The sequence below is a fragment of the Archocentrus centrarchus genome, unplaced genomic scaffold (assembly GCF_007364275.1).
Source record: "Archocentrus centrarchus isolate MPI-CPG fArcCen1 unplaced genomic scaffold, fArcCen1 scaffold_36_ctg1, whole genome shotgun sequence".
In the NCBI taxonomy this organism is placed as follows: domain Eukaryota; kingdom Metazoa; phylum Chordata; class Actinopteri; order Cichliformes; family Cichlidae; genus Archocentrus; species Archocentrus centrarchus.
In genome coordinates, this window is record NW_022060263.1 from 400,529 (window position 1) to 425,267 (window position 24,739).

Sequence of the window (24,739 nt, forward strand, 5' to 3'; positions counted from 1 at the left end):
CATGCCTTAAAACACCTCATCTACGAGGTGTTCAGAAGGTCGTCCTAGTCTGATGCCCGAATCACCTCAACTGGCTCCTTTCAATAGGAGCAGTGGCTCCACCCCAAATCCCTCTTGAATGACTGAGCTCCTCACCCTATCTCACCCTTTGAAGGAAACTAATTTCCGCCACTTGCATCTGCAACCTCCTTCTTTCGATCACTACCCAGAGCTTGTGAGCAAAGGTGAGGGTAGGAACATACCACTTTACAATGTTGCTTCAGTTTATTGAGGTTTGCAGGCATTCGTTTATGCATTCCAGTGCATTTGATTAGCAACACCTGGCTGTTATGTATCCTCTTAATTCCTATGGAAATAGTGATGGTGCACTTAGTTTATCTCCATTTTGGCTTAGCATTTGTTAAATAAATAACATGCTCTAATATGTCATTCACCCATTCTGTTAGACCTTTTCATTAAGCCAACTTTTTATTAAATACCAATTCAATTTTATTTATATAGCACCAAATAACAACAGTTGCCTCAAGCTGCTTTATATTGTAAGGTAAAGACTAGAGATGTGCACGACTAGTCGACGGGATAACTAATCGTCATCATTACTAGTCGGTGCCAGACGTACTAGTCGGTTAGCCTAATTATTAAGGTTTTAATTGATACCCAGTGTTGTTGACCTGTTACACAGCCATCTGACACCAGATAGAGCTGCAGCCGCGACATCAAGAACAATGCCATAACTCTGATAATCCTGACCTGATATTTTTATTAGGTCTAATAATGTTAGTTCTTTTTGAAGTTTTACAACGTAACCTGAAGCGCACCTCCTAATAAATAATTTCCTTCATTTCTGGCTACTCCCCCAAGTTTGTACAAAGAAGCAAAAAAAAAAACTAGAGGTACAAATGTGTTTGCTCCTTAAAAAAAGTGACCACAGCAAAGGGGGGGGGGGGGGGGAGTCCCAGCATTTTATATTTCTGTCAGCTGGCACAGCATGTAAAACACCCCGACAGACAACACACGCAACGCACCTGCACAGGTACAAACACCAACAACAACACTGGCAACCAAAGACCTAGGGCTGAAATGCTGATGTGTGTCATGAATTGTACTGTAGAACAACGAGCATCATTCATAATGCACACACTGTTGAGTTGCAATTTATTCCTTTTTGTGATGTTAATTTCTCTATTTTAATAATGCATAAACTTTGTCTGCAGTAAAAATTTTCTTCGTTGTCTGTTTGGACTGAAACGTACAGTGTTCATAATGCACGATGTTCCAGTTAATCAGCATTTAAAGTGCAATGTGATTAATGGCTTCAAATGCCTTTGTTTAGACAGCTTTTGACAGTGCCCATTAAACAGTCCTAAAATTTGCATGTTTCTTGAGTGTTTCTTAGTTTTAGACCAGTCAGTTATTCTACTTTTTTCCTCGTTTCGTTTAGTAAGAAATTAGTCACCAGGAACATCCCTAGTAAAGACCACACATTAACACAGAGAAAACCCAACAATCAAAATGACCCCCTATGAGCAAGCATTTGGCAACAGTGGGAAGGAAAAACTCCCTTTTAACAGGAAGAAACTTCCCAGCAGAACCAGGCTCAGGGAGGGGGGGTCATCTGCCACAGCTGGTTGGGGGTGAGGGGGAGGGAGACAGGACAATAATAGATAATAATAACTAATCGTTAAACAGAGAGTGGGGTATAAACAGAGCGAAAAGAGGTGAATGAACAAGAAATACTCAATGCATCATCGGAACCCTGCAGCAACCTAGGCCTATTGCAGCGTAACTAAGGTAGGGTTAAGGGTCACCTGATCCAGCCCTAATTATAAGCTTTATCATAAAGGAAAGTTTTAAGCCTAATCTTAAAAATAGAGAGGGTGTCTGTCTTCCAAATTCCACAGAAGAGGGGTCTGAAAGCTGAAGGCTCTGCCTCCCATTCCACTTTTAAATATCCTAGGAACCAAAAGTAAGCCAACAGAGCAAAGTGCTCTATTGGACTCATACAGTACTATGAGGTCTTTGAGATAAGATGGGGCCTGATTATTCAAGACCTTGTATGTGAGGAGAAGGATTTTAAATTCTATTCTAGATTTAACAGGGAGCCAATGAAGAGAAGCCAATATGGGAGAAATCTGCTCTCTCTTTCTAGTCCCTGTCAGTACTCTAGCTGCAGCATTTTGGATCACCTGAAGGCTTTTCAGGGAGCTTTTAGGACAGCCTGATAATAATGAATTACAATAGTCCAGCCTAGAAGTAATAAATGCATGAATTAGCTTTTCAGCATCACTCTGAGAAAGGATGTTTCTAATTTTAGAAATATTGCACAAATGCAAAAAAGCGGTCCTACATATTTGTTTAATATGTGCATTGAAGTTTCATGCTGTGTGTGAGCAGACCGTGTGGCGTGTGTGGAAGTGAGGACCCAAATGCAGGACTCAGGAGCAGGCAGTGGTATATTAACTAAATGAGCCTTCATTATTGCAGAAAAGAAAGTGAACAGAAGGCAGGTTACAAAACTAAGGAAACCACACTGGGGAAATTAACTAGGAACACGGGGAAAACAGGAACGGGACACAGCCATAATGACAACAACAATCCGACAAAATGCAAGGGGAAGACTGAGACAATAAAGGATAATCGGGGAATAGGCAACAGGTGAGGAGCACATGTGATCAGAACACACTAACGAGACACAGGAAGTAAAACTAAACACAAAGCACACTAGACAAGGGACTGCCACACTAAAACAGGAAGTGACCAAATATGACAATATAGACTTGACATATAGGGAGGCTGGCACACAGAAGGAACCTAAACATATGACTAAATGGGAAGACACAGATACCAGAACCACAAACACCAAAGACTAGCCAGGAGGGATAACACAGACACCGGAACACAAGAACACAGGGAAGACAAGAACAAGGGAATGAGGAACTAAATAACTATAACAGAAAACTCTAACAACCTAAGAACCTAAACTGTAAGCAAACCTAGAAACACAACTAAAGAAATTAAACAACAGACTTCAACTACAAAACATAAAACGCTGAGCAAAAAGGCCATGAAGGACATATCCTGGTTTATCTGAATTTAGAAGCAGGAAATTAGAGGTCATCCACGCATTTTTGTGTTTAAGACCATTCAGGTGTTGCTAATCAAATTCACGTGAAGTTTAACTAATTGATGTGTGTCATCTGGCGTCATGGACAGATAAAGCCGAGTATCATCTGCATAACAATGAAAATGTATTCTGTGGCTACTAATACTGCCTAAGGAAAGCAGATATAGTGTAAATAAAATTGGTCCTAGCACAGAACTCTGTTGAACCTTTGTGTGTGAAGAAGACTCCACATTTACATGAACAAATTGGAGTCTATTATTTAAATATGATTCAAACCACTGCAGTGCAGTACCTTTAATACCTATGACATGCTCTAGTCTCTGTAATAAAATGTTATTGTCAACAAAAGCTGCACTGAGGCCTAAAATACAAGCACAGACGTGAATCCACTGTCAGAGGCCATAAGGAAATAATTGGTAACCTTCACTAATGCTGTTTCTGTACTGTGATGAATTCTGAAACCTGACTGAAACTCTTCAAAAAAACTGTTCCTCTGCAGATGATCAGTTAGCTGTTTTACAACTACTCTTTCAAGAGTCTTTGAGAGAAAAGGAAGGTTGGAGATTGGCCTATAATTAGCTAAGACAGCCACCTTGAAGCCCATTAATAAAGATAGACTAATCGTTTTTAAGATTGAAGCATTAAATAATAGTGGGACTTCTTTGAACAGTCTAGTAGGAATGGGATCTAATAAACATGTTGCTGGTTTGGAGGAAGTAACTATTGAAGTTAACTCTGAAAGATCAACTGGAGCCAAAGAGTCTAAACAAATACCAGCAGTGCTGAAAGCAGCCGAACATGAAGATAAGTCTTTGAGATGGTTATGAATAATTTTTTCTCTAATGTCTAAAATTTTATTTGTAAAGAAATCCATGAAGTCACTACTAGTTAACGTGAAAGGAATACTCGGCTCTACAGAGCTCTGACTCTTTGTCAGCCTGGCTACAGTGCTGAAAACAAACCTGGGGTTGTTCTTATTTTCTTCAATTAATGATGAGTAGTAAGATGTCCTAGCTTTACGGAGGGCTTTTTTATAGAGCAACAAACTCTTTTTCCAGGCTAAATGAGCATCTTCTAAAGAGACACACATTTCCTGCTTTAAGCAGCATGTTTGTGAGTTATGCCAGGGGGTCAAGCACTTCTGATTTGAAGCTCTCCTTTTCCTGGGAGCCATAGTTGTTCACAGTGAGGATGAAGAACTACTGACAAGAAATTCAACCTCTGTGGGAGTAGAGTTCAGGCAGCTGCCCTGTGTTGGCATATGGCATTGAAGAAGATAATAATGGAGGAATTATATCCTTAAACCTAGTTACAGCACTTTCATAAAGACTTCTGCTGTAACGATACTTATTACCCACTGCTGTGAAATCCAGTATTTTAAGTTTAAACATTATTACAAAACAGACAGAAGAGGGTTTTCAGGGAATACTATTAAATCTTTGGTTTCTGTGTCACATGTCAGAACAAGATCCAGAGTGTGATTAAAGTGCTGGGTGGGCCCATAAAAAAAAAAAAAAAAAAAGTTATGCTATCAGACTTAGACTGAGCACAGACAGAAAAATAACACAGTACAATATTTAGGTCACTGTGCTAAGCATTCCTCACATCATTAAAGTGATTTTTATCAGGCTCAAGGTAGTCAAAGTGCTCAGACAGAAGGAACCAACAGTTTGAGCCAGCACTGCCTCCAACAGCATTTCTAAATTTAACATCAGCAAATCAGATTGCAAGTAGATGGATGTTGGTAGCTGCTGTAGATGGAGACAAATATAAATTCTTCAAATATGGACACATACACAGTTATGATTATTATGATCACTAAAAGCTAATTCACGATTTTCAGTCTTTCTAAACTGTGGTAGATTTCTGTGGCATTTAAATAAATGTAATACTGCATCATCTATGTTTCTGATATTCTATCCAAACTCTGCGTGAGTTCAGCACATAAACAAGCAAAGTGTTTTTGGAAGATTCTCACAGAAAGCCTTGGTGGTCGAGCTCAGGTCCAGCCAGCAGAGAATGTGGGAAAAAAAGACCTTTGGGTATGAAATGAGATGTAGCACTGTGGTTTGAAGCTGGAGAGGCTAAGGACAAACCTTCCAAAGAACGGAAATTAGAAAAAAATGAAAACATGATCACTCTCTCCCAGTGGTTGCACAATATACTGAAGGGCAAGTAATGAATCAAAAAAAACCAGCTGGCTGTCACTACAGTAAAATGTCGTCTTGGTCCCTGACAGGTGAATTAAGTAGAGCCAAAAACTTTCAACAGAGTATCCACATAATCAGGATTCAATTACAAACAAGACTGGGCTTCTCAAAATGATTCTGTATTTTAAAAAAGTTCTTCCCTCTTCATTCCTTCTGTTACATTTGTGTCTCATGTATGGGTGTGTGTTTACATGGCTCAGACATCCCAAATACCTAATTTCATCAAATTAAAGTGCATGGTATGGTGTTACCACATCAACTATGATTGCTAACAGGCCCTGGATATTTTCAGTGAACTTGGATAGCTAATCTGCATTTTTCTCAAATTTCTAACAGCGTCACACAAATATGCCAGCAGCAGTGAGCCACAAGCCTTCCAAAATATCCAGCAGTGCTTCATAAAGTCACGCTATAAGGCCAGCAGCCCAGCTTGTTCAGGGAGATCTGCTACGATCTGCTAGGCAGCCTGATAATGTTTCACGATCATGTCTTGAAATCTCTCTCACCCCCTAAAGCTGCCTGTGTTTGTTCTTATCGCTGAGGCCTTTTCTTTTACCTAACGATTTACAGGATTCTTTTCTTAAATTCTGGGCATGTCACCACTTGAACAGCCACCCTCCAGGCTCATGTTTTGACTAGGATAACCTCTGAGAGTCCCTCCTGGTGATCTTGTTCACAAAATACTGCATTAACCAGATTGCTGCTAACGTGTTTAGAGTTAGTGGTAAGGTATGCATCTACCAACATGGAAATCTTATAATGGAAGAACTTTAAGGTCAAAACACACGCCAGAGACTTCATTTCAAAAGGTAACCTCTCAGTTTGTTTTTTTAGCATGTTGCACAGATGCAACCTAACCCTGACTTTACCCATAAGGGGGTTGCCAGCAACCTGGAGGATGTTAATTCATCTTCTTCAGACAGAGGTGAACTTTACTGAAATCTAAGCTAAAAGCTTTACATACAGCACAATTATTGCCATGTGTAGAACTTTGCATCTCTTCTCCACTGGCTTTTCTAATAAGAACAGTGATCAGATAATGGCTCAGACCATGATGTGCGTGAAACTGTAATCAAAATTAAAACAAACAAAACTGACGTCAGAGCCAGCAGTGCATGGTCTCAAACATTCCTCTGAAGGTCCTGTATCATGTGATCAGAGCTGTCATTTGTAACTGCTGCTCCTGCCAAACCCAACACAGTTGCTCCCAAGTACACAATGCTGCAGTGTAGTTGCATGCGCACATTAAAATGCAGTTTCAAGACTTAAAGTATATATGCACAACAAAGATAAAATATACTACTTACTCTTATTAGGCTGCACAACTTCACATGGGAAGTGTCCTGAGCTAGTTGAAGTGAGTTAAAAATGAGCTGTTTTTATTTACAGGAAAGACAGCTACAAAGCTTTTCCACCAGCCCTAAAGACCTCTTGGGGTCCTGTGGATGATGCATCTTTTTTGCTCTTGTTCATTAGTTACTAGGGTTTAATATTTTTCCCGAAAATGACATGAATCAAATCCCGGGAAATGACGAGCCATTTCCCGGGAATCCCGGGAAAAAGTTTATTTATTTTTTTATTTTAATTAGGCCTTCTGTAGCCTGTGTCGGCCTTAACCTATTCTGATATTGTAGAGGTAGCTTTCCAGCTATGTCCTGTTATGCCCAGTAGGGGGTAACGTCGGCTTGATTAACGCAATAAAACCTACATCTCGAGATTCGAGTGCTCGAGCTATGCGGTGTTGTATCGTTCCTCAACACTCCCTTAACAAATATAATTCGAATATTCCTCCATTGTACATGGAATTATACCAAGATATTTTACAACTGCTGGTGCAAAACAATACGGTTCATCTCCACAGCATTGATAAAGGCTCAGCCACGCTGTCGTGGCGACATCTGTTACACTGTATCTCCACCAGTGGAACGCTGTAATAGTCATTGAAAAGTTAACTACTGTACTACACTATAATATGACATAACACAGGGCCTTGAGTAATGCACCACGACTTGGTCATTGCCATTCTGGCAACAGCAAATTTATAACACCGTGTCTGAGGGTTAAAGTAGGTTCGCTGTGAATCGTCTATTGAAAAACTGGCCAATCCTTATAGCCTAAAAAATATACATTTTACTCAACTCCATTTTAAAAGCGAAATATGTTAAAGCAATCTATTTCATGATAATTTCTTCACACATTAGGCCCGTATCCTAATTCATGATTGTTAGTAAGCGGCTGCAAACGAGGAAAAGAAACACTCGAAGTTAAACAGATATTTCTTTATTGTTCAGGGCAGGCATATTTTATAGGCTATATAATGCAATATAACAATATATAATAATATAAAATTATATAATACAAAATACCTTAGGGTAAACACATTGCCTACGATTTCAACAAATTAAAGAGGAAAAAGTACAACTGTGTAATACCTCTATTAAAACGCTTGAGATGAAGGCTGAAGCCTTAAACGGAGGCTGAACGTGCCTGAAATGAAGAGTAATGCTTTTCGCATTAAACGAACCCTTCTCTCAATATTTCCTTAAATTTAACATTCTGAAGCTTTCTTTTCTTTCTGAAAGTCAAATCAACGCGCGCGACTTTTTTCCCGGTTTCCCGTCTAACGTTTCCCGGGAAACGGGAAATGGTTCTGATCGCATTTCCCGGGAATCCCGGATCCCGGGATTAAACCCTATTAGTTACTACTATACTGCATTCTCACAGTGCAAACAACTGAGTTGATAACAGAAATCAAGCACGCACACACTGTGTCTATTTAAGGTTTCATAGCATTTATCACTTCACTTGGTTATAAAGATGTCTGTTCTTGATAAAATCAGTGTTTGGAATTCACCTTGTGCACATTTTTAGCTCTACTTCAGTACAACTAACAAATCTAGTGCTACGTAATGACAGAGAAACAGACAAAGGGCCCAAACAACAGAGACAAGACACTTAAAGTCTATTGTGAGACACAGCAAGGTAACTTACTCAGCAGTCTGTCTGCCAACAACTCAGCTCAAATGTCTGTTTTACCTAAAGGGCGGTATCATCTGCAGCTGGTGGCGCTGTTATGCATGCAACTCATATGTAATTGACTTACTCATGACTCATCAGCTTTTCAAAGCTGCTGTAGGGCGCCTGCATGTTTAATTAACTTGCAGCAACTTAAAAAAACACATTTGAGAAATGACTGAGACTGTTGCTCAGAGGCAAGGTGGGGCAAGGTTATGAACACTGAGGATGTGCTGTTTCCTAAAACCAGATTTCTGCATGCTTCTCATTCCTGCCTCTGCTGTTAAATGGAGAGCACAGTTAAATCAGTTTCACTTCCAGTGGCTGAGTGCTGGCTTAGTTTCCCCATTTATGGTCATTTATTAAGCTTTGTATAGCTCTCCTCCCACCTTAGTTTCCATATATAACTTCATCCCGGCTTACTAAATTTCAAGATCTATGAGTGCATTGAAAGCTAGAGAGTTGTCATGTAGTGAAACAGGGATTTTTACCTTAAGTTTTCACAACACATACTGAACAGGATTTTTTTTTTAATCAACTTCATGTGTTTTGTTTGTATTCAAAGACATTATTTTCATTAGTTTGGATTTCTGTGTCATTATTATGTTTAAATTCTTTTTAAAAAGTAGCCTCTATAAAGATAATAAATTAAATTCATTTCAGTTCAATTATATTTATATAGCGCCAAACAGTCGCCTCAAGGCACGTTATATGGTAAGGTCACATTTAATAGAGAGAAAACCCCAACAATCAGATGTCCCCCTATGAGCAGCACTTGGCAGCAGTCATCTGCTGAGAGGGGAGGGAGACAGGACAAAAGACACACAATAACTAAAAATTAAATGCAATTGCAAAGTGGTGTATAAAACACATGGAGAGTGAAAAGAGGTGAGTGAAGATGAAATGCTCAGTGTGAATCCAAGCTGGGAGCTGGTTCCACAGAAGAGGCGCCTGAAAGCTGAAGGCTCTGCCTCCCATTCTACTCTTAAGTATCCTAGGAACCACAAGTAAGCCAGCAGTCTGAGAGCGAAGTGCTCTGTTGGGGTGATATGGTACTATGAGGTCTTTGAGATAAGATGGGGCCTGATTATTCAAGACCTTGTATGTGAGGAGAAGGATTTTAAATTCTATTCTAGATTTAACAGGGAGCCAATGAAGAGAAGCCAATATGGGAGAAATCTGCTCTCTCTTTCTAGTCCCTGTCAGTACTCTAGCTGCAGCATTTTGGATCAGCTGAAGGCTTTTCAGGGAGCTTTTAGGACAGCCTGATAATAATGAATTACAATAGTCCAGCCTAGAAGTAATAAATGCATGAATTAGCTTTTCAGCATCCCTCTGAGAAAGGATGTTTCTAATTTTAGAAATATTGCACAAATACAAAAAAGTGGTCCTACATATTTGTTTAATATGTGCATTGAAGGACATATCCTGGTCAAAAATGACTCCAGAATTTCTCACAGTGTTACTGGAGGCCAAAGTAATGCCATCCAGAGTAAGTAACTAAGAAAACACAACAACAGGCTTTAGAAAAGTGACATGTCCCCTCAAGTATGCTGTGGCACTTTTCCTTCTCACTTAAATTGCATCCAACTCAGTAGCCTACTGAGTTCTTCAAATGGACTGACATGTTTACTTGCAAAGTCTTTTATTTTTGGAATTGTAAACTACTTTTTTACTACAATTTATCACTGGCTCAAAATCATTCTGGCAGTGTGTTGGCAGACTGTAGGGAGCTATGGATAGCCTATCTACCCACAGAGCATCTGTTGCCAGTTGTAGGCAGTGTCCAAAGTATGTGGTACAACTGGTCTGTGGGCTGCTCTTGCCTTTGCTGTTCATGCCAGCCACGAAGAAGGGCAAAGTTATATCATGGAAGAGCAGAAACGAACTGAATGTAATAACAATCTAAAGTGTTTGCTGCAGCCACTGCCTGTGTTTTGTTTTTTTTTCAATCTTTGATGCTTTTTGAATTTCTCCTGCTCCCAGTGAACTCTGGGAACTCTGTGGCTCCCTTCCCTGTTACGGTCAGATTGTCAGCCAGTCAGTGCAACCTATGCAAAGTTGAGCTACGTGCTGTTGGGGTTTGTATAGGCTGAAAACCCCTCTTCATAGCATATGCAAACACAAACAACTGCAGTACCATAAAAGAAAAGCTTAATACCAAAAAGAAGGCGATCATGTTTTTTGTTGCTCTTACACAAGCAGTGAATGTGGAGGTCAGAGTGGTGAATGGGCTTATCATCGTTTCATTTCACCACACAGCACAGACATTTTAAGAACTCTTAGGAAACACATTTGTGGCTGGACTTTACCTTTGAAGTAGCTCTTGACCCTCAGATATCCCACACTGAGACGAAGGACTGACAGTTTGTCCAGGCGAGAGCGCACCTCCTCAGAAAAGGGCAGGAGGTCCATTAGCCTGTCCAGCTCCCCGTTCAGCCGATCCCGGTGACGCTTTGACGGGTTGGATTTAACCACTGCATTGCCCTCAGAGACCTTCTTTCTGAAGAATTTAAAGAAAACATCTGGTTAATGAACAGATGGCAAAGCAGCACGATGAGTCATTTCAAGCCTGGCTAACCAGGGTGCAGCATGACACATGCTGAGTAAACATGAGCCACATTAACATTGAGCAACACTTAAAAAGTAAAAGAAAAAGATGTGATGATGTAATGTGAATGTGATGAATACACATTCACATTGACGTGACTCAACAATACATCAGATCCCACACGAGTGCCTAATGACAGCTGCAGAGTTGCAGGTGTTACAAAATCTTGATAAAGCAAGATCAAAAAGGTGATGGAAGAAAGTGGTCTAGTCTGTTCATCATGAAGAGACATGACGAAAACTTTCAGAGGAACAATCCAATCCATGGAGGGCCCAACTAATAACTTCCAGGACTTCAAGGATCTGATGCTAGCATCACTGTGTCTGATCCCACAGGACACCTTCAGAGAAACATATCTATTGAAAAACAAAATAAAAAATGAGAACAGTGCAGACTGGTTGTTCTTTCCCAAGGAAACATTCTTCAGAATAAATAGCACAGATAGCAGCTTACAAAATGTACAGCAGTACCACAAGTCATTCCGTTTACCACTTCTGTAGTTTATCATGAGGAAAACCAGTTTTTAGCCATGACAGCCACTGTATTTACTCAGTGTGACATTTGTTTGACCACCCACGCTCAAATGCAAAACACAAACTCACAAGGCTCACAGGAAATACATGTCATTACTCACAAATCACATACACAAAGTGAACTGGAAGTAAAATCAAGTGTCAGTGAAAGTGAGAGATGGATTCAACACACATAAGGTATCATTCCTTTAGTGCACACCTGCAGAGAAAAGCAGGGCCAACTTACAGCACCAGAAGAAGAAACTTTTCCCAAATGTTCAGAAACCAAACACCTGATAACCTGTCAGGTCACTGCTGCCAGGATAACTAGATGGAGAACAAAGAGTGAGAAGTCTCAGGAATGCACATTTTGGGATTAAGGCACAGTAAAGAACAGCAAACTAAAATTATGATGAATACTGTTTCAGTTTTCACCAGTGTAAGCCCAGTACTCTGTCTGGCCTAAGCTGACCCCTCACTGTGACTACACACTGCGGATGCTTTTTGATGTATACAAAAGCTACAATTGCATTACATTAGCTATGCCTATTTGGCTACAGTATTTAATAACCATACCGTTCTCTTTTAAACAGAAAAAAGCTCTAAAACTATCAGCTTTAAAAAAGGAATAATGAACCACCCAGGGTTATGATTTAACACCATTTCACCTGTTGAGTTATGAGCTGTGTCCAAATTCAGGAGCTGCATCATTCAAAGGACCCGGTCTACATAGGCTGGGCCTTCAAAGCCCACAAAGTGAAACTGGACGGTGTAGCCGTCCTATATCTTTCTAGAATTACCTTTCTATTTATTTATCTATTTATTTATTAATTGTTCGATTTCAAATGTATTTATACTGCAATTTATTTACATATTTTTTATATTTTCTTTAAATGTTCTGTATTTTGATTGTAGAAGTTAACTAGATTTCAAGGTATTGACTGTTCTAAGTGCAATAAATGCAGTGTGTTTACAAAATCAATGAGTAATCATTTTAAATAACAGTGATTTCAATACTGACCAAAATAATCATGATTATGATTTTTTTTTTCCATGATTGAGCAGCCATATTTATGGGTTGTGGTCAGAAGCAGCACATCTTTACATTTTGGCAAAAAAAAAAAAAAAAAAGTTAAAGCCAGCATTCACTAGGCTACCGTGGGTTTCTTATTATAGTCCACAGCTGCAGACTGAGTTAGACCCAGCTGACAGCAGCAGAACGACTGTGGCCTTGCCAGCTGTATGCACGTACATGATGTGGCACAATGATTGCATCTGTGTGAGTGACAGTCTGTGATTCAGATTACAATCACAACAGGAAGCAAAGACGAATAAAACGTAGCAAGATTAAAATTGAATGCCTGACTAAATGAATATTTTCTATCTTCACATTTATATAACCCCGCATTATGTTCATGCATACATGATTCAGATCACAAAAAGTGTTTTAAGTTTAATAAATCACAATAATCTTAATAATTGGAATTAGAAACATAGTTTAAAAACATCAGTGTATTCAATCTAAACTGTTGTACTATTGTTTCGTCTTGGAGCATAAGCAGACCATAACTGAGTGAATGTCAGTTCTGGTTATGGTATCTTCTTTTTTCTCTATTTATTTGTTTCCCAGCCATTTAAAACATAATTAGGTAGTTTTATGAGATTTTTTTTGTATCAATACCTGCTTTATTTATTTGGAACTGATCAAAGGAAAGAATTTAGTTTTACACTTTCTTTGTCTTCTTTAACACTTTAAGCTTTTAACTGGTCAAAATTAAGATTTTAGTTTATTATATATATTATGTTAATTATTTGAAACACAGTTGTATAATGTTCTGTTCATGTTCAACTTCTGACAGAAAATAAATAATTCTTAAACTAAAATTAAATGCATATCAGAAACCATGGTTCAACAGAGAACTGAGGTCCCTGCTCAAAGCTAGAAACTCTGCTTTCAAAATCAGGGACCAACTGGCCTACAAGACAGCGAGAGCCAACCTGAGGAGAGGCATCATAAAAGCCAAGCACAAATACCAGCTGCGCATCCAAGAGCACTTCAACCAAAATAACTCAAGAGGTATGTGGCAAGGAATAACATCACTCACTGGATACAGACTCACACCTGCAACCTCCACAGCCAGCACCCACCCTGACACACTGAATCAGTTCTTTGCTCCCTTCGACCATAAGAACAACAACAACCTGGAAACCACCACGAAGCCTAGGTGGGCAACTGAGGACACCCCCATTCAGCTGCTTCCAAACCAGGTCCATTCTGCTCTGCGTAAGATAAACACCGGCAAAGCCCCTGGACCAGATGGTGTTGCCGGATGCATTCTCAAGGCCTGCGCAGACCAGCTGTCAGGAGTGTTCACCACAATTTTCAACCTCTCACTGCAACAATCTGTTGTTCCCACCTGCCTCAAATCAGCCATCACCATCCCAGTGGCAAAGAAAAACACAGTGAGCTGCCTCAATGACTTCCAACCGGTCGCTCTAACTCCCATCATCTCCAAATGCTTTGAGAGACTAATTATCCCTCATATCAGATCTGCCATCCCAGCTGACCTTGACCAACATCAGTTTGCCTATAGGGCAAACAGGTCAACTGAGGATGCTCTCCACACAGCCCTCACTAACCTAGAACAGAAAAATTAATATGTAAGAATGCTGTTCGTGGATTTCAGTTCAGCCTTTAATACAGTTATTCCACACAACCTGGTCAAAAAACTGAGCGATCTGGGCAGTTCACTGTGTTCATGGATATTTGACTTCCTGAGCAACAGACCCCAATTTGTCAGGGTGGGAGGCCGCACATCCTCAACTCTCATCTTGAACACAGACACCCCACAATGATGTGTCCTCAGCCCCCTCCTCTACTCGCTCTTCACTCATGACTGCTCCCCCATTCACACCTCCAATACCACCACTAAGTCTGCTGATGACACCACCATTGTAGGACTGATCACGGACAACAATGAGTCAGCCTACAGGGAGGAGGTCCAGCATCTGACAGCATGGAGCAATAATAATAACCTAGAATTAAAACCCAACAAAACCAAGGAGCTGGTGGTGGATTTTAGAAGATCCACACGCACTGAGACCACAGCTCTCCACATTAACGGAGTGGAGGTCGAGAGGGTGGAGAACTTTAAGTTCCTTGGGGTGCACATCTCTGCTGACCTCACCTGGGCTCTCAACACTCGACACCAAGTGGGGAAGGCACAACAGAGACTCTACTTCCTCAGGAAGCTCAAGCACTCCCACCTCCCTCAACGCTTGCTGGTGAACTTTTACAGAGCTACCATTGAAAGCCTCCTGACCTACTGCTGCACAGTCTGGTTCTCCAGCTGCACAGCACGGGACAGGAGAGACCTGCAGCGAGTGCTGAGAGAGGCAGAAAAAAATCACTGGCATCTCACTGCCCCCCCTCAGTGACACCTACAACAGCCGACCCCAGAAAAAGGCTCTCTGCATTGCAATGGACACTACTCACCCTGGACACTCTCTGTTTTCCCCCCTCCCCTCAAAAAAGAGATTCAGACAATTAAAGGCAAACACGAACAGGCTGAAACAGCTTCTTCCCTCAGGCTGTTAAAGCCATCAGTCCCCCACCTTCAGCCAACCTGTCCACCCTGATGGGCAAACAGTGGAACTAATGGACAATCATCGATTCGAATGGACAATCACGGAGAACTCCACCCCAACCAGCCACCCCACCCCACCCCCCACCCGCCAGCCCACCACCGATTGCACACATCACCTTAAACAATCTTAAGCTTGTACATACTTTTTCCTAGTGTCGATATATTTACTTAAATTTACTATATTTACTTATTTATTGTTGTCTTGCATATGTACAGTTTTTTATCTTTTTAACCACTGCTGCAGAGACGATGCTAAACTGCATTTCACTGTTTTAACATTGTTCTTAGCATTGTTTTTCTCAGTGACAATAAAAACAATATTCTATTCTATTCTATCATCACATTTCACTAAGGAATAAGAAGGAACCTTTAAGCTTGCCATATATAGTAATTTGATCTATCTTGTGATATATGTTGATTTCGACTGATACAGAAAATTTATTGTTAGAAGATTTTTCCCTCCCAGCCCTGTTTCTGTCCTATTTATTCTGCTGTTTTCTATGAACTTAACAATGACACTGAATTTGAAATAATCAGTGTTTTTTAGAGAGCATTCTAAACCCACTTTTAACCCACTTTATGATAAATATTTCAGATGTAGATTAATTCCTATAAAATACACCGGTGTCCATAGCAATGTGTCGACGAGCCATGCTCTGATTGTCAAGAAAACACTAACCACTAACTCCAGCTATTAATCAGGCTAGGATTTGATGGAGTCTATCTGACACCCTTAAACTGTGATTCACTCAAATAGTTTTGGAATTAATTTTTCACAAAGCGATCCGTGTTTGTGTATTCCTAACATTTACAAATGAGGGAAACTACAAAAGGAAGATGTAAAACTGCTGCTCTGCTTGTTCTCATTACTGTCACCTGACTCCTAATTAGCCAGTCAGTCTCTCAGTGTGTATATGGAGCACCAGACTTCCAGCTCACACTTGCCAGATTTTGAACTCTCAGTTTGTGTTCCTCGTGCTTTGTTGTTTTCCTGTATTTATGAGTTGACAGCCTCTGTGTTTGTTTGTTTCTAATGTTTTTACTACCAAATCATGTGTCACTCAATGATATTTATCACTTTCACTGGTCATCTGTTCAACTGCTCACCTGGAACTTCCGAGAAGTTTATCTCAGGTCCCTCCCGCTTCCCATCGTCACTTGGCTTTGCAGAATGCCGTTCAGCTTCTGTGGTCTCGGGTTACCACTTTGCTTCTAGTGTGGATACAACTTTAACATTACAACAATATCTAATATGTACCACTTCCTGACAGCAGTAGCGTCTACCAACAGCTCATCTTTTTGACTGACTTCAAGATTCTCCGACATTAACAAACTAATTTGATCTCATTTGTTAAAAGTGATTTTGTGGGTCGGTAACAGCTTTACACTGTTTTAGTTGTGTGTCTTCTTTTTCCTCTTCTTTTCTCTGCTTTGGGGTGGATGGCACCACTGAGAAGGTTCAGGAGGACAACTATATACTCTAATGTCAACGTGTCAACCACATAATTAATTTATAATATTTTCATATATGTATTATCAACATGACATTTGCATTCAATTTAGTAGTTCCCATCTTTATCAATATATCCACTTCAACTACTACCATAGTATATTTAGAATTTTTGGCTGCCTCTTTATCAAAACTCCGATGCCAGGTTATTAAATTTCCTCTGCCGCCATTGACTCGACTGACCCAAGCTGAACCTTCTCAGAAACAGTGCAGGCCTGATCTCACTCTCAAGAAATGCCCAGCAGAGACAAACGTCAGCATTCACCAGCAATTTTTCCATGGATCACAGGATTGGACAGGAGACATCTGTGGACTCGCTGTGTAAAAGGAAGACGTTTCAGCATATCCCTATTAGGATTCCTTATTGCAACAGGACAATAGCAGGGATATGAATCCAAAAACCTCTATCTTAACTGTAAGGCAACTCAGCTGTTAAGACACTGATGCACATTTGTCTGCTGTGAGCAGGCAGAGAATCTGCCAGATCCAGGAGGATGACTCAGTGGCTCTAAAGTATGAAACGCATGCTTTCTAAACACATGAATGGCTGCTGACAAATACAGGCAGCAAAACCGGAAGCAGGACAGTTTCCAAAAGTTGGCTCTAGCCTTCAAAGAGCTTCCTAGACACAGAGAAAAAAGGGAACACAGAGCTCACACTAAATAACACGTGTTGTACATAAATGGGAAAGGACAGAGATGATGAATGGGTGACAGTGGGAGCAGCACCAACTGGCAATATTGTTTTCTTCAGAAAGGCACCAATTATTGTCAAACCACTTCAAAGGAAGGTGACATTTTTCAGAAGAACATGCATTTCACTCAGGCTCAGTAGACCTAAAAGAACATTATTTTCATCTGTGCTAATATCAGCATGGCTGTATTCTGTGACCTGTGCATTTCCATTGGACCACACAACAAGACCCCCAGAACAGAAAAGAACAAACAACAGTGACAACAAGATATAACATTCATTAAGCCAGAAACAGTATGAAATGAGGAGCTGGGGTAAAGGTGGGTTGCAAAGTGGCTTGCAGATGTGGACAGGCTAAAGACATCAATGGAGTGTCCCACATGAAATAACCAGTTGGGTATGTTGGAGGGTATCACCTAAACTGTCACGATTGTGACTGCATGAGCTAAATAATTAAGTGGCCTGAATGAAATGACTCCATGCCCAATACCACTATAAAGAGATGATACAATCAGTGGCAAACGCTCTGTGAATAATTGCATCTTCTGCCTTAATCTTATGAGGTTTAAGTCATCATCTGTCAGAAAGCAAAAGGGATATTTTTGGTGGTGGTGGTGGGGGGGGGGGGGTTTGAATAGTTTTTGTTGTGTGTCACTTAAAATTATTAGTTTTTTGTTCCCTAATTGTTAGGGGTGGGGGTGAATACACCTACACTCAGTGGCATATTACTCAAAATTACACTGTATGTACTCTAACTATAACATGTTATAGCATACATAGCAAGATGTGCCATTGTTTGTTCTATTATCTGATAGTGGTATTCATCGACCTCCATCATGTGTATTTGGCGGCTACATACTTTTCTATTAGGAATAAATACAAAATGGTTACAAGTGTGTGCTGTTCATGAGTGCTCCTCTGAACAATGAAACAAAGGGTAATGCTCTGCCACACCTCTCATCGTGCCTATGAGTGTTTTTCACAATCCCTTAAGATTACAGTGCAAAAAAATATTTGCACTGCAAGAATATTATCCCCATTATTAAGGACACAACTGCTGACTGAAGTAAATGCATGATGATGCTGTAATGTGCATAGCTTATAATCCACTTAGTCTGTGCTAAGTACACATTCACACACACATTACCTCCTGCTCTCTGTGAGGATGTAATGAGCCCATACACTAGCCTGGGAACCAGACTGCTTAGGTTTCATTGGCTCTGGCAGGATGCTTCTTCCCCTCTTCCCATTCAAACATATTTCCATTTGTGCTGGGCCAATCACAGGGGCTTATCTAATATTGGTCAAGTCTGATTGGCTGTAGCAGAGAACTTCTAATATAATCAAGAACTGCCACTCTCTGAACTTCCAGTTTCATGAGGGTCACTTGCAAGACAGTGCAGAATGGAGCTGTCGACCAAAAATGTAAATTCCTTGGTGCAAATATTTTTCTGCTGGCAGTTTTCATCATTTTTTGATAGATGTGATTAAGACCAGTAGGTCCATTTCTATTTTTAGACGTTTTACAGCTTTCAGAGGAGGTGAGACAAATGTCTCTGCAAATACAGTCTCATCAAGTTCTGACTTAAAGCTCAGGCCAACAATCAGGAATATCCTCCTGTTTTCTCTCATTTGATGATTATGATGGTCACTGTCACTCCAAGCTCACACACACACACACACACACACACACACACACACACACACACACACACACACACACACACACACACACACACACACACACACACACACACACACACACTTCAATGTGTGCAGAAGTCTGGGCATGAACTTGTGTGCGAGTGCCAATGCACGTCCAGACATGTGTGTTGCAGTGTTGGTTATAGCTATGTGGAGGTGCAACATGAAACTGGCTCAGCAGATTTAATTTATTATTATTATTAGGATCATGCCAAATCATTTCAGTCAGTTTTAGGTCCGGACTTTGACGAGGCCACACCAAAACCTGCATTTTATTTATTCTTTTTTTGTATTCAGATGAGTTATCTTCATCTAATATTAAAATTTGCTGGATGAAACAAACAAGTGTGACAAAAAAAAAAAAAGGAAGAAAGACAGAAATCAGGAAGAAGACAAATACTTTTTCACAACCCTGTATGTGAACAATTTTTCTATCAAACTGACTAAAAATGCTGGGAGACTGGAAGAGACTTGAAAAATGTGAAATACTTTAAAATAACAGGCAAAGGAGACTGAAACATACTAAAGGTAATAAAGCAGAGACTTTGGATACACAGATCTGCCCCTCTGTAGTGACCACAGCTTTTTACAGTCAGGCTCAATGGTGCCTTTGTGCAGCTGAGCACAGCTGGCCCTCCAGGAAACCTCAGTCCTCACTGCAGTCCCACAGCTTCAGAAACACAGACGTCTGCACACAGGCCACCTCTTTATTCTGGGATTTACACCAGAACAGATCTACACAATTTACCAGATCAGTATAATCAGACCCATGTAAACCACACAGTGGTGACTCTGAAGATCTGCGTTTAACAGTATGATTTCAAATGTAACTGATCAAAGGTCATTAATTACCAATTTAATGCATGTAAAGAAACCTTTACATGGATTTATCTCTATATTCAAAGGCATGTCAGTCAACTGAAACATAAGTCATCAGTAAACATGTTTGCTTGTTGGTGGATTTCTCAGTTTTCTGGCTGAAAAAATGTGCCTGCAGCAGCCATAACTGAAGTTTAACTGGAAAACACAACTAACTGAATTTACTAAAACAAACAGTACTGCTGAGGATGAACACAGAAGCAGGTGATAATTCCATAGTAGACTTATTTTCATTATTCTCATATCAGATCACTTGATTCTTTGTTTTTATGAGTACATTGTTCATTGCAGCTTTATGCCGCTGACTCGGCTTGGACAAGAGCAACCTATTCATCCTGGAGAGACAAGGCTTTGACTTCAGTTTGAATAACACGATGCAGAGCTGAAACACTCAGTCACTTTATCCACTAGAATTGGGCTCTCCCTACTTAGAAAGGCTTAGGTACATTGCAGTGTTGAAGAGTACCTTATGACAATAACATAATAGTTGCCAGACATAACTCCAGTTCTGTGAGTGTTTGTGTAGCCCTCTAACTGCTGTTGGTATTGGTTACTGCAAATGCCATTTGAGGGTTCTGCACATACTCACAAAACTGGTGTTATATCCACTGACTAGTATTTATGTATTCCAGTGAAGGTAGTGGAAGTGACATAAAAATATCTGAACTAAACTAATGATAGTTTCTGAAAGGGCTCCTCGGCTCCCCCAGTCTACACATCCTTGGGCAAGATACTGAACCCCAAGCTGATGATCAACATGTGAGTGTGTGTGAATGTTAGACCAGGTGCTTAGGTATAGACAACAGCACTTGTATGACTGTGTGTGTGATCGGGTGAATGAGGATCATAGAAAAGCACTATTTAAGTACCAGTCCATTTACTATTATTTACCCACAAGATCCAGTCAAAGTACAATAACCTGCATGCAGAAACAGGCATTAATGCATTAATGCATATACAATATTTCCCAATGAAGTGAGCAGAGGTGGTAGTTTCATAAATTGGGTTCAATAAAGGCAAAGTATGCCACAGCTTTCCGTCTAACAGAGCGTGAAAGCTAAAAACCAACACCAAACAATAGTGAGGAAAAGAGGAGACATGCGCACACGGCGCCGAGCTGTATCACATTACAATAACAGCAGAGTCTCGAGCCCTCGCCTCCCCCTCCACCCCCCGCCCTCCTCGGAGCATCGCGTGAGAGCAACAGCCGACTCTCAACTTGATTGTGATTAATGCGCGAGGGCAAGATCTCCATGCCAGATCCAGTGTTCTTAAGGTGGTCCGAAACGTGGGAAACACTCCGCGGACGATCTGCGCAAAAACACAGGACCACACAAATATAACCTATTTATATGCCATCTTTTGCTTTATAATTACACAGCGGACTTGGCGATAACGGGAAAATACAGTCCACCTTAATTCGTGTTATTTTCCATTTCCAGCGCAATTTGATTCCGTAACTTGACTGCGAATAAACGGAATATATTCCACTTTTAAAAACAAAAATATGATTTACCTTTATCAGCTATTCTTCTATAACTTCCATAGCTACTTTCAGTATAAGTTAGTTTCTGCTCGCATTTGCGGCTTTTTGACGAATTGACCAACGTGAATCATACCTTAACGTGCTCAATATTTACGGCCACGATTTTAATAACTGAGGATAACCCCGGCTCTGCTGTTATTGTAAGGTAAGGAGAAACTCTGGAGTCAGTCTCCTCGGCACAGAACACTGTGAAGAGTCTTACTGTTTGAGGACGGGCTTCTTCCTTTTCTTGTTAGCGTAGGTCCCTGGGTTTCCCAACATGGTGTCACGTTTGATTAGTTCTCACAAGTTCGCCAAACTTGTGTTCAGTCCTGCGCTACACAGGCTTCATCCATCCGCACGGCACAAGTCGTTTATTTGGCCTCTTGGTCTAAATCCCGTATTATATAAAGCTGCCGGGGTCCGCGGAGGTCTGCTGCCGCACTGACAGCTCCCGAGGGCGGTCACTGATGCTGACCTTGGTCGGCAGTGCGGTGAGGGTAAGACCGTGACTATATACTGAATACTGGCGGTGAGTCTAATGGGAGGGGAGGAAATGGAAGTAAAGGAAAGCCTGGCACAGAATCTAGCTGATGTCCAACCCCTCTTCTTTGGATAAACAACGCCGCCTTATTATTATTATTATTCAGAGTCACTCGAGTTTTCTTTCTCGCCCCTACACGGGGCGTTTTCAGGAAATGTATGTAAAGTGTGTCGAAGCTGTTTTTTAAGGTGGAATGGACTCTTTGTGGGTGTTGTGTATGTTTTACTTTGGTAACATCCACCGTATGTTGCGACTTTTGAGTTGCTAAAAATGTTATTTGGCCGACGCCGATGACCAAAGCAGGACATGAAATTGTGTCATTGAGGCCTTAATTGGTGCTCTCGTGCTGCCATGGTAGCAGCAGGAGACACCAAATCTGCACTGGGGCCTGTGCCCCCCCTCTCACTGTCACTCTCACACACTCACACACACACACACACACACACACGCACACACACACAGAATGCATTGTTTCTTATTTTCTATAACCTGTAACTTTGTATCCATTGCATTGCTGTTTATTTTTCTCTGCATACAATATTAGGTGTAACCACATCCTTAGAAACAGAAGAGGCCATGAAAACAAATTCCTTTTTTTTTTTTTTTAAGCCTGTCATGTCTGGCATGAAAACAGTTCCAAATGTCCAAGGTTAAGCACATTGTTCTTTTATTTAAATTTTTCAGGTAAGGCTAGGTGTGCAGCAGTGTATGGACGCTTATTTGATTTGATTTTTGGCAAGTCTGACCTGCCAGTGACAGTTTTCATTCTAAAAACTGAGAGCATACATAATAATTTTACAAACTTTTTTTAAAATTGAGCTTTGTTTATGTGTTTATAATAAACCATTGTCTCTTTAATGACTTGTACATTATCTCTGACTGCACAGGTGACAGGTCCTTCTATCAGTCTCACACATTACAAATTTAAATCTCAGATGCTCCAGATTACTACACAGAGGCTTTCTCTACAAATAAAATCTAACTCTAGGGGCTGAAAAATGAAATGCCAAAAGCTGCAGTTCCTTTGGATGCCACATGAGGCCAGCTCCACAAATGAGCTGCCTGGAGTCACTGAACTGGACCCCATTCACTGTTTTTGTGCTGTTGGTGCCTTTGGAGTACTTTAATGAAATTACACCACATTCCAAATTATTATGCAAATTGGATTTAAGTGTCATAAAGATTTAATTTTGTGTTTTTCAATTAAACTCATGGATGGTATTGTGTCTCAGGGCTCTTTGGATCACTGAAATCAATCTCAGACACTAATAATAGATAATTAGTTTGGCAGGTGGAAAGGAAAACAACTTAAGAAGGACGTTCCACATTAATATGCAGACCATAGGTTTCAAGCAGTATGGGAAAGGAAAAGGTTCTCTCTGCTGCCAAAAGCATCAAATAATGCAGTGCATTGGACAAGGTATGAAAACATTAGATATTTCATGAAAACCTAAGCGTGATCATTGTACTGTGATGAGATGGCTGATTCAGAGCATAGACAATAGATAAAGGCATGACAATGAAGGTTTCTGCCTGACAAATGTATTGGATTAAGCTGCTAAAAAACTTACAAAGAGACAAACAGGCATTTGAAATCTCTGGTTCCTCTGAAGTCCCAAAAACCTCAAGGTGTAGGATCCTCCAGGGGCGTGCTGCTCTGCATAAACCTGCTGTTTGGCCACCCCTAACCAGTGCTCACAAGCGGAAACTGTTGGGCCCAGGCATACATGAAGACAAATTTTCAAACAGTCTTATTTACTGATGAGTGCCATGCAACCCTGGATGGTCCAGATGGATGGAGCAGTGGACGGCCACCATGTCCCAACAAGCCTGTGATGTCAGCGAGAAGTGCCGGAGTCGTGTTTCATTCTGCAATCATGGGTAGAGAGCTGGTAGGCTGCTTTAGGGTCCCTGAAGGTCTGAAAATGACCTTGGCAAAGTATATAGACTTTCTGATTGTTCACTTTCTTCAATGGTACATGCTACCTTTCATAGCATGTACGAAGCACCATCTCATGCTGCAAAGAATACCTCTGTATCATTGGCTGGTATGGACATAAAAGGAGAGAACCTCATGTTGTGGCCCCCATCCTCCCCTGACCTCAACCCTATTGAGAACCTTTGGCATATTCTCAAGCAAAGATGTGCGAGGGTGGGAGGCAGTTCACATCAACACAGCAGCTCTGGGAGGCTATTCTGACATCCTGCAAAGAAATCCGAGCAGAAACTCAAAGTTCAACAGATGCAAGAATTATGTAGGCGATATCAAAGAAAGGGTCCTATGTTAACATGGAACTTGGCCTGTTTTTGATTGAAATGGTTTGTGGTTTTCAGTAAGTGTGACCTCCTAATGCTGCAATTTCAACAAATGAGCATTTTCAGTTCTTTATAAACTATAAAATGTTTTGAAACTCAGATGTGCATAATAATTTGGAACAGTGCATTTTGAGTTGTCTTTTTTTTGAAAAACATAATGTTAACAGTTGATGTCTTGAAAATTATCCTGTAATTGAATCGACCATTTAGGAAAATTAGACAAAATATCACTTGCATAATAATTTGGAACACATTGTAATAAAAAAAAAAAATGCAATTTTTTCCAGGTCTTAAAATGAGGTAAATGCAACCTCGGATTTTTAGCGCTGCATCTTAAAACTGTGTACAGTGCAAACATCAATAAAATCAGAAAATGACTTTCACTTTCTGTGCTTGTGATCCTGTGACATATGATCTGGATCTATTCTCTTACAACTTTTCATTAAGCC

The 24,739-nt window shown here is 40.5% G+C and overlaps 1 protein-coding gene across 2 annotated transcripts in view; it reads right to left on the reverse strand.

Annotated features, from left to right (window-relative positions):
- The window catches only part of LOC115776678 (aryl hydrocarbon receptor-like), a 43,506-nt gene extending 21,434 nt beyond the window's left edge, over positions 1–22,072 (reverse strand). For both annotated transcript variants that reach the window (XM_030724410.1, XM_030724409.1), the window contains exons 1-2: positions 21,654–22,072; positions 10,662–10,852 (exon numbers count right to left, since the gene is read on the reverse strand). In XM_030724410.1, coding sequence (XP_030580270.1) covers positions 10,662–10,852; positions 21,654–21,712 — 250 coding nt within the window. In that variant the 5' untranslated portion in view covers positions 21,713–22,072. The remainder of the gene's footprint in view (positions 1–10,661; positions 10,853–21,653) is intronic.
- Between the last annotated feature and the right edge of the window lie 2,667 nt (positions 22,073–24,739).